This window comes from Schistocerca nitens, chromosome 1 (assembly GCF_023898315.1).
Source record: "Schistocerca nitens isolate TAMUIC-IGC-003100 chromosome 1, iqSchNite1.1, whole genome shotgun sequence".
Lineage (NCBI taxonomy): Eukaryota > Metazoa > Arthropoda > Insecta > Orthoptera > Acrididae > Schistocerca > Schistocerca nitens.
In genome coordinates, this window is record NC_064614.1 from 389,667,417 (window position 1) to 389,679,194 (window position 11,778).

At 36.2% G+C, this 11,778-nt stretch overlaps 1 protein-coding gene across 1 annotated transcript in view; it reads left to right on the plus strand.

Annotated features, from left to right (window-relative positions):
* LOC126249312 (uncharacterized) overlaps positions 1-10,967 on the plus strand; it is a 448,424-nt gene extending 437,457 nt beyond the window's left edge. The window contains exons 5-7 of the mRNA XM_049950969.1: positions 2,938-3,130; positions 5,691-5,839; positions 9,219-10,967. Coding sequence (XP_049806926.1) covers positions 2,938-3,130; positions 5,691-5,839; positions 9,219-9,470 — 594 coding nt within the window. The 3' untranslated portion in view covers positions 9,471-10,967. The remainder of the gene's footprint in view (positions 1-2,937; positions 3,131-5,690; positions 5,840-9,218) is intronic.
* Positions 10,968-11,778: the final 811 nt, after the last annotated feature.

The window sequence follows — 11,778 nt, forward strand, 5'->3', positions numbered from 1 at the left end:
GGGTATGGAGACAACCTCATGAATCTATGGCCCTGTATGTCAGCAGGGGACTGTTCAAGCTGGTGGAGGTTCGTAACGTGTGGGGCGTCTGCAGTTGGAGTGATATGGGACCCCTGGTACGTCTAGATACGTCTCTGACAGGTGACACGTCCGATCACCTCCGTCCACTCATGTCCATTGCGCCAATGGATAACACCAGCGGTTGCCACTATAAATCAAGGCTTGCTTCATAGGAGTTGTAGAAAATTGATTATAGATGGGGCGTTTGCCCTGTGACAAAAGATAGCCTCGTTGAAATTTATCAATAAAACTTCAACATATACTGTATTCAGTGTTGTATCAAAAATTTCTCTAAGTTACTTATATTTTTCAAAATTAAAGGTTCCTTTTGTATAACTAATTTTTAGACACCTTGTACACGTTTCCATCGTCATATGGCACTCATTTACGAAATAACAACGTAAACAGTATGCCATTTTGTGTTCTGTATGATATAATGATGAATAATTATTGAAACGAAAATGAATTTTTGGAATACCACATGCTAAAAAGTACGATGGCTATTTTTTCTTCAACTTCCAATCGGTATTGAAAATAAAACCATCATGAAAATCCGTTGAAGCTTTGAGCAGATATGTTGCACAGTGTCTCTGGTATGGCTGTCTATCGCATCATGTCACAGTTTTCGGTTCTGACTGCACAGTGAGAACATAAACATGCCAACAACAAGAGTGTCTCCTGCCAAGTGTGAAGTGCCTGCTGAGGGGTTTCGCCAGATTTCGGGCAGCCCACTTAGCTTAAATGTCATGTATTTTCTTTTTCATGGCAATTCTCGACTGCACACTGCAGGTGCAATGAAGACACTCTTGCAGCGTTTTGACGGGAAGTGTTTGATCACCCATCATACAGCCTGGACTTGGCTCCCACTGAATTTCATCTCTTCATTCAGATGAACCATGGCTGTCAAGACAACATTTCAGCACAGACAATGAGCCACAGACCAGCGTAAGGAACTGGCAGAAATCACATGTGGCTGCATTCTATGACAAAGGTGTTAGAAAGCTGGTACCATGCTACAACAGATATATAAGTCAAAGTAGTGACTACATAGAAAAATAGGTGAAAGTTGTAGCTAAACATAGCAAATAAAACATTTTTGGTTTTCACTGTGGTTTCTGTTCGGCGACTGGCTGGAGACTGAAAAAAAGAAATTAAAAAAAAGAGGGCCCTCATGTAAAAAATTTTTCCCAGCCCCATGCAGATTCTTAATCCCCTACAGTTAGTCTTGAAAATTTGTGATTGTGAAATTTTAATAGGCATGAAAATACTTGTAAGAGTAGATAATAGTAAGGAGCTAGACATTTCACACATTACTTACTAAGTAGTGTAACAACAAGGAGGTGAAGAATTCATGCATCAATTATGTACTGCATCTTGCAACTCACGTTTTTCATTTTAAATCTTGAAGTATTCTCATAGTTATTAAATATTCACAGTCACAAATTTTCAAGACTATCTGTATAGGGTTAGGAACCTGTATAGGGCTAAGACAAATTATTTTATGTCTTTTACTCCAATGTAAAAATGTAGTATATTAAAAATTCGTTTATATTTAAGTAATTATTTTCTACTTTTTAATCTTCTCTGCAACATTGTTTAATCGTTTTCAAACAGTTTGATGAGATTACAATGGGGACATTAGTTTAAAATCAACTACAGTATTTGTACTGAGCAGACAGACAGAGAACAAAAGCCATTAGCCTTCTCCTCATCCCCCCACCGTCTGCTCAGTCATGCCCTCCACCCACCCATCATCTGGGAGGCATTCTAGAACTACTCGCACAATATGTCAGTCTTGCAGGGCAGCCAAGATGTCAGTTGTTGCCAACCCTTTTCACCTGCACTATCACCCCTATGTATCAGACAGAAGAAAACAAGTTAATATTCCATTGTAATCCAGTTCTGAGCTATACTTAAAATTTCAAGTTTCTAGCTCATTGGAAAGTTAGGTGAAAACTAATTGTATAATTTAGGCTGAACAGACAGACAGACAAGAATGTGACTTAATAAAAATGTAAAATGTGTATTTATGATGACCCTTTGGATACTTTCTGCTGGAACACCTTCAAAATGAAATTTGAAACAGACAACTGATTAGACTGAATAAAGGAAAGTGTAATATAATCCACTGATCCACCTGAAGAAGAGAACATAACCATTCAAAATATGTCATGGAAAAAAATAAAAGTTACTGGCACAGATATCTTTTATGTCATAAACAGTCACCATTTCCAAAACACAGCCCAGCATTGATGACATAAGGGTAGAAGTTTTGATGCTGGCTAATAGCATGGAGTCTTTCACCCTAAAGTCTCATTAGACCTCTTTTTAAAGGGTAGAGACATAGTATCATAGTGAACTGTCTCTCCAAATACAGAATGTCCAATCCATATGTATCAGGGACTTTCTAAAAAATAAAAAAAGAAGAAGGGGAAGATGTGCTTACTAGGATTCTCTTATTCCGTAGATAATGTTTTACACTACTTGGAAAAATGGATGAAACATAGGAATGAATATCCCTGCAATCTGGTAGCTTCTACAAGATCTAATATTCAATGAGAGGGTTCAGTTGGATGTGGCATAGCTGAAGAAAATTGTGGTCACTCTTCTTTGCCAAACTGATGCTGTTATCAAGAGATGGTATTGTGAGCCATTAGCATGATGTCTCCTAAGGATGGCTAATTTTTTGTCCAGGGTGCTCCATAGCACAAGTGGTAAATATATTCTTGGATGCCAATTTTAAAAAAAAAATGCATTCCTAATGAGGCACAGCTCTCCCTAAGTAGTCCATTGTAAATGGGATAATACACAGTATGAAGTGCTTTATAATGTATGTTGAAGGTCTGGTCTGAAGTGAACAAACTCCTATGTCTGCAGGAGCTGCGCCAGCTGCCAGACAGCGCAGCTCGTAAGCAGCATATGGCCATCAAGCGCAAGAAGCTGCGTGCACTCAGCAAACGCAAACATCCTGCTGCTGGAACCTCTGCCCAGCACCACTTGCGGCCCATGCCAGCTGTACACTTCTATGGAGACTCCTCCAACCACACTGTTGACCATGACCGCTATCTTGGTAAGTATGCTACAATATATCTCAATCCACATCTATTGTGGTATCCATTGTTTTGGACAACTGAAGAACCACTCCCTCTCCTGTCTAGTCAATGAAATTTGAAAAATGAAAGTCGTACATTATCTGTAAATGTTATCTCTTAAAGATGGAAATTTCAAAATAGACTTTCTCAATATCTTCAGACACATCGAATGAAATAATATTAATGGTCCTTCCAGTAAGGTTAGAAACACAAAATCTCATGGAAGGAAGGAAGGACGAATGTTTGGAATGTAACATTTCACTGACATTGAAATCATGAAACACACAACACTAGATTGATCTTTGAAGGTTAGGAGAAGCAATCAGCAGTGATACTACTAAAGTCATCTGCATTAAATGATTTGGGGCAAATATGGAAAGACTAAATCAACATTGTCAGGTGTCAATGTGAACTGTGCTCTGTACAAATACTTGACAAATCCCTTGACCACTTCATCACCCCTTGATAATATAGAATTCAGTCTGTGGGAAGTTATTATGTTAAAATGAAGGTATAAATCACTTTTCACAAGAACAATCAATTGCTTAAAGATTCTGAAGACTAACAGATAGGTCACTAGTCCAATACATCACAGAGGTGTACTTCTATTCACAGAAGACCTTAGCTCACCACTTTTGGCACTAAAGTATCGTGTCTTTGTAATCATTCAGGTGATAATGCCCACAAAAGATGTGGTGAGCTTCTGTAGAATTGTCACCAATGACATCCTGCACTCAAGTGATGCTTCCCCAAACTTTTTCAGAAAGAAATGGCGACAGATGCATTTTCTATATACAAAGAGTTTCTTGTGTTGCTGTTTTTGTTGATCTTTTGAAACTACTCCTACCAAATTCTACAACTTTCATGTTGTTTTTTATCCTGTACCCTACATTTTGAGACAGATTTCCTCTTCTGCATTACTTACTTTATGGCATCAACTATGTCAAGGATTACACTAGCTTTTACATACAATATTTTGCTAGCCCCAGACCTCAGTATTTTAGTTTATTTAAGAAGCTAGTGCTATGTGACACACGTTATTTAAGAGACATGATTTTTTTAATTGTTTGCAAGATAACAAAGTTGGGCTTATTGGCAGCTGCAGCAACTATTAAGCATCAACTAATCATACAAGATAGTGTTATGTCAACCAGCTGTTGTTGCTTCAGTGCATAGCTTCATAAATTTAGGAGTTTAGATTTGTAAACTGTGTGATTTGCAGAAATTTCATTCCTCTCTTGTTTCTAACCACTATGTTAATTTAGATAGCGGTATTCATGTCAGTAAAATCATTTCATAAATGCAATTAGAATGTGTTAGTATATAATATTTAGTCTTGAAAAGAATGATAGTAAATGAAACTTCTTCATTAATATTTGTGATGTGAAAAAGATTTACTCGCTTCATCGCTTTTGAGAGGAGAGAGGTTTGAAAAGAACTTAAACTGGGCTGAACACAAAGCTACATCCAGCATGAAGGTGTTGTCATCTCTACACATACTACAAAAATACAGAAAGGTCCTTCTTTTGGATCTGAGCAAAAAGCTTATCACATTCCCTTGTACTTTCCGTTTTTTGCTACAGTGCTGTCATCTTGTAAATACTGTACTTTCTCAGGAATGCTTACAATGGCTGTAGGTAGTTATAAACATGTGCAAACTGTGTAGTCAAACATTAGTCATTTTGGTTATATTTAACCACATTATGAGCAGTTATTATGGCTATTGCAGTCAAGCACATACACTTCATCTGCTTTACCATTCAGTTATCATACACTCTTTCCTGTCTCATATTTACATTAATTATTTATTTGAATAGCACACTCCTTGCTACCAGACCTCTTCTGATGCATTCTGTTGTACTACAATGTTTTCCAGATCCTTTCCTGCAACAGGAAAATATTACTCTGTAATGGTCTCCTTCACATAATCAGAAAAGACTCACATTTTCAACTGCAAGAAACAGCAAAGAAACTGTCTGCTAAGACACAACAACATATTTCTGCTTGGATGATTGATCTGATTGCAAAGAGTTATACCCCTCTCCCTCTTTCCCTGTAGTCCCTAAATTTTACTTAGATATCTAAAGTTCTAACCCAAACTGTTTATATCTGCACTTCTCTTTATTGCATTAGTTTTACTCATTTTGTTACCTTCTTTATGTCTAAATTAGCATTTTCTACAATTAATATCACTATTGTTATGTCATAGCTCTTTAATCTTTATTGTTAATCTGAATTCTATTAACTAAATACTACCAGTGAAATTGTTGTAACATTATTGTTTTTGCCTGAGAAATATCCAAAGCCAGATCAAATAATTTTTCCATTGTTATTATCACTTTCAGTTTTGTTCTTCACATTGTAGACATTATCATTAATAATTAAATTGCAATACCAATAATTCAGGGTGTCATGTAGGTGTAAATTCTTAGGCTGTTGTCAGAGAGAACCTGAGGGTCTAATTAGGTTAACTGAACAAAGAAATAAAGCAGACCATCAGTGTTCCATATATATTAAATATATACTAAATTTTACCAGGAAATGGACGTCTTCGACCAGAGAACAAATTGTTTACTGACTGGACTCCAGAGGATTGGTTCCGTAGACTTGGCATGGATCAACATTTCACATATGAGGGTGGAGTGGTAACTGTTAGGAGAAGTGGCCTTTACTATGTGTATGCACAGGTGAGCAAAACTGTATTTAAAAACAGAAATTGTCATTCATACTAGGAACACTGTAATCACAGATTGATGTAATCAGAATTCATGTATAACAAAGTTTAAAATGGCTGATTTGAAACAAAATTTTAACAGCCAGCTAACAACTACTCTGAATTTTAACAGAAGATTTTGTTTTAGCCATATGAAATTAATTTCACATGTGTCTCAATTTTGCTCATATCAAAGAAATGTATTTTCAGATTCTAAGTGTCATCAAACTAATATATTTGTTCCTCAAACATAGTGTCATCACTGGAGGAGATTTTCATCACCCAATAATTGAAAAGGATAATTACAGTTTTTGTAAGTGCTGGTTGTGATGAGACGTCCTGCAAAACAGTACTAAAAGTTTTATTTGGAAACTACTTACAACAGGTAGTCAGAAACCACTCATGAGCAGTAGAGATTGTTACAATGAACATGTTCTACATGAGAATCAAAACAGCCCCATACAATGAATATTTCAGTGATTTTCATTCTCTTGAAGTCATATTTTGTATAAATCATTATGGAAGCAGTTCACCAGTGAAGATAGAATTGCCAGAAAATTAGATTAATAATTATTACTCTTAAATTGTGAAGATCTAAATGAACAGAACTCTAGGAATATTAAAACTGTTGTACAGGACTTTTAGACTTGGTCTTTGCCTTTTTCGAGCAATAGCTTATCAAATGAACAATCCAAACTACTAAATTTGTATCATCACCTAGTAAACAGTTTTAATATTGGCAAAGTTTAATTCAGTGCACAATTCAAAGGAGAGTGGAAGTAACTTTCTGAGAGTAAGTTAGGACAAACTGTGTATTAGGACAAACTGTAAAAGAGCTCTTGAGTCATATAAAAGTTCTCACAAACTGTAAAAGTCCAGTAGAATATGTAATACTGTCCCAGAAGAAGCTGAGTAGTACCGTGGTGTAATGGCTATGATATTAAGGTGTTGAATGGAGGTTTATTCAGCACTTGCACATACAAGAGTGCGGAGCGAACTGCCTCCAGCCAGAACACAGACAGTATATATACAGCTACAGAACATTCCAGTACAATGATACTTGACATTTGTGGATGTTTCTAGAATGTACTCAAACTGAATATAGAAATTAAAATGGTACAGTCCAGGTGAGTTTTGAACTCATGACGCTCCACTCAACAGCTTAGTATTGATTGAATATGATGCTCCAGAGTCCATAAGAACTTGGGCTGGTTGGCCATCCATGAGGATATTGATGTAGAAGATTATCCATCATCCATTCAAAAGTTGCTGGTGCATTACACAAACCCAGCGGCATTACCTTAAACTCATACAGGCCCTCAGGGGTGATGAATGCAGTTTTCTCATTATCAGCCTCATCTACTTCGATTTTGCCAGTATGCTGAGTACATGTTCACCTTAAGGAGGGAGCAATGTCACAGAAGAAGCTCAGTAGTACTGTGGTGTAGTGGTTATGATACTAAGCTGTTGAATGGAGGCTTGCGAGTTCAAAATTCACCTGAACTGTACCATTTTAATTTCTATATTTGGATTGAGTACATTCTAAAAGTATCCACAGATGTCAAGAATCATTGTACTGGAATGTTCTGTAGCTGTATATAAACGGTATGTGTTCTGGCCGGAGGCAGTTTGTTCCGTGCTCTTCTACATGCAGCTGCTAAATAAACCTTCATTAAGTGAAGTTAGTGCTCATCATTAATCTAATTACAGCTTCTTCTATGTGACAATACTATTGAGGTTACTAAACCTGTAGAAGGAAACTTTTGTCACCTGTGAAATCACTGAGGATGTCTGGATACAGGAAACACTGCAGCTCTTTTGGATTTATTTGTGTAGTTTTCATATTCATGTTCTACTCAACTTTGACTGGAAACATCTGTGATGTTAACATGTTTGTATCCTTGACAGAAAATTATTTTCAAGATCTTTTTAGTGTAGTGTAGTTTTCACATGTGCAAGAGAACTAGACTTTCAGCTACTCTTTTTTATTCTTGTTTTGAAGTATCACATGTTACGTAATAAGTACATATCATAAATATAAATTCTATGTTTGCATAATAATTAAGCTTGCTCATAATAATTTATTGCAGCAAATCAATCACCTTTTCACACATTAGATGTGTGTCTATTTAAGTGCCATATAATAACAGATTTGCAGCTTCATTTCATATAGAAAACTTCTTGTTGAAATTCTAATATGGAAAGAATAGATGGTTACTCATCACATATATGAGGTGTTGAGTTCCAGACAGGAGCAATGGAAAGAATACTAGAAACACATAAGCCTTCCAACAAAGTCCTATCTCAGCAGCAGAACAAATCAATACATATGGTTACCATCTCCATCTGGTAAGAGCTGACTGCAACTTTGTCTCATGTGAGTACCAATCTGTTAATAGGATGGGGTAGGGGGGTAAGTAGGAAGCATGTGGTAGGGAGGGGTAGAGGAGAGAAGAAGACAGGAAGAAAGGACTTACAGACGCATTGGCAGGGTAGGAGGCATTGTGTGTCCTGCAGTGGAAGCTGTTAAGGGGATAGGCAGGTGGATGCCAAGGACTAGTGAAGATTAAGACCAGGAGTGTTTCGGGAACAGAGAATATGTTGTAAGGAGAGTTCCTGGTTGCATAATTAAGGAAACTTGGTGTTGGTGGAAGAATCCAGAAACCATAGGCTGTAGAGCACTCATTAAAGTGAAGTACATAATTTTGGGTGGCATGTTCACTAACTGGTTGGTCCAGTTCTCTCTCGGTCACAGTTTGACAATGGTCATCCACGTGAAAAGACAGTTCGTTAGTAGTTATGCCCCCACAGAAAATTGACCAGTAATTGCAGCTAAATTCAAAGATCACATAGCTGCTTTCACAGGTGACCCACCTTTGTTGGTATAGGAGATGCCAGTGACAGGACCGGATTATGTGGTAGCACAGCCTCACGATGTTGCACCTAATGGATCTATCCTGACTCCTCCCCCTCCCCGCTCTGTGTATGCTCCAACAGGCAGCACTAGTAACTTTTCCTACCCCTACCCTGCTATCCCTCTCCATCCTTGCACCATGCCTCCTCCTTACCTATAATACCTACCCCAACAGTTTGTTGCTCACATCAGACGAAGTTGCCATCGGGCCTTAGCAGCCATGGACAGTACCCATACATGTTGAGTTGTTTCCATGTGTGAGTCTTCTGCTTTCTGAGGAAAGACTTTGTTGGAAAGCTTATATATTTCCAGTACTCTTTTCACTGTGCTTGTCTATGACTCAACACTTCCTCAGTGTGTTCAGTAGCAGTCTTCTTTTCATATCCCAGACTTTCCATTGTTTGATCTTGTTGTAATTCTATGTTTCTTCTATTCACAGATCTTTTATCTCGATGAAAAGAGCACTAATGGGTTCAAAGTACTTTTAGATGGCGAACCAAAGATGCAATGCTCGCTACACATCCACATAGCAGGAATAAAATCAAATACGTGCTTCACAGCTTCTGTGATGTACATTAATGAAAATAGTAGGCTTAGTCTGCATGACATTGAAGCTAACCGGTACTCAGTATTTGACAAATCAAAGAGTTTCTTTGGCCTTGTGAAGCTCGGAAATGCCAGGCTGCCATAAGGAAAGGCAACCTGTACAAAAAGTGAAAATAGACATTAGTGCTTCACAAGCACCATATCAATATGGACATGCTAAGTTATTGCCACAATAACTGTGACACAGATCTCTTTTACATGTAGTATTAAGAAGTTAAACAATTTATGTCTGAAGTTTTATATCTTACTGAAAATATTTTTGAAAGCAATTTTGCTTATTATAGGGCAGATAAACCATGAAAAACCATTGCCTTAATATACATGAACCACAAAAATCTTTTGAAATCACTAATCACATGACATATTTTATCAATGCATATTGAACATACAGTAAATGAAATGTAGTAAGTGTTCCCGTTATCATATGTAACATGAATGGAATTCATTAGAACTGTAATTGTCCTAAAATTAATTTATAAATATTTATTCAGAATATCGATTTGTTAATAGGAGGGATGAGTGTAAATATTTTAGAGATTCTAATTTTTTGTAGTTTTCCTAATGTAAATAGTGAAGAAATTAGATGTTTCATTAATTCGTATTTGTTATAAATTTGTACAAATAATATAGTAATTTCTCATGTGCATCACAAAAATTGCTTGAGAGATTGTCGTGGACCACATTTTCATAGATCTGCTGACAGATTTTATTTGTACCTTTATTTCAATGATCATTTAAAGTGAAAATCATTCCCGAATTTAATTGGTCTGCACAGTTCATAACATGGACAGATAAAGTAAAAAGTCAATTAGAAGCTGACACAGATAAAACAAAAGAAAATATTTTATTCAATAGGAGGGATGGTCACTCAAACTTAATGATGACTTCCTAGTTTTCTAAGCTTGTATTGCCTTTCTTACTGTCTAATCTGCAGTAAAGTTGGAAGGGGATGCAAAAATGCTCAGATCTCAAGCACAATAGAGATACAGGGAAAGAAATAATTGATTGCATTTTTATAAGTTCTACTGATCTCAGTTGTGTTTCTCTTGAGCATTAGTCATAAATGATTATTCTGTTTTAACACTGGAGCAGAGCATCTTTTATTGTAATAATAATAATTAACCTCCAAGGAGGGAATTCTTTGTCTTGGAAGTTTAAGAAAAGAGGCTCATTGTTAATTATATATCAATATTTCTATACTACTTTATCCCCTACTTTATCCAGGGTATAGCATTTGCTTTATCTGTCTTTTTCCTTATCAACATTACTGTGGACCATCTTTGTACATAATATTTTTGTGACATTTTTATTTTTGTACTGAGATTTGAAGACAGACCCTTACACATCATCATCTGCATAATAATTTAAAATGAAAATCATCTTCATTGTAATTCATTGATGTCAGTTATGTACTCATGAGACCATTTGGTATGATGTCCCTATGTATTAATTATTAATACTCTATGATGTGACATTAATAAAACTATTTAATGTAACCTTATTAATAAGATATCTGATGCAGATGAAATGTCAAAATCCTGTATTTTGATGTTATAATAAAATGAATAATTTAATTTCATAACATTGAGGTACAATTTATTTATTACAAAATTTTGAGAAATTTCATTTCATATTCATTTTTCTGTCTCTAGTGTTCTCCTTAGTCTAAGGTTTGATTCTGAACAACAATACTGTGCTCCACTAAAAACTCTTGAAATTTACTTCTTTATTACATACTGATAATTGATTTTAGCAGAGATTATCTGATGAAGAACATTATCTATGGCCTGCACCAAACTAGAGATGGGCAAACTCATTCATCTTTGGGAACCAGTTCACTGGTGATCATTCCTTTTTGGAAACTGTTTATTTTTACTGGTTCACCATTTCTTTTTGTTTAATTATGCATGCTGCATGGATTTTAGATGCATGGGACATTTCATTTTGGAAATCATTAGGGAATTCAATATCATGAGGCCCACAATATCAAGAGTGTAGTGTGCCAAGAATACGAAATTAGAGGCACTGCGTCTCACCGTGGACAAAATAGTGGCTGACAGCCTTCATTTAATAACTGAAGAAGTAGTGTAGAGTTGTCAGTGCTAACAGACAAGCAACACTGAATGAAATAACCACACAGATCAATATAGGACATACATTCTTTAGGACAGTGCAATGAAATTTGGGCTATGGCAGCAGATCAATGTGCCATGTCACCAGACCACAGTTGTTCACAATTGATTTGAAAAATATTCTGGATAATTTGAGCAAATGATTTTTCCATCCAGATTGCCTGACATGAATCCCATTAAACACTTATGGGACATAATGAAGAGGTAGGTTCATGCACAGCATCCTGCACCAGCAACACTTTTACAATGGCTCAATATTTC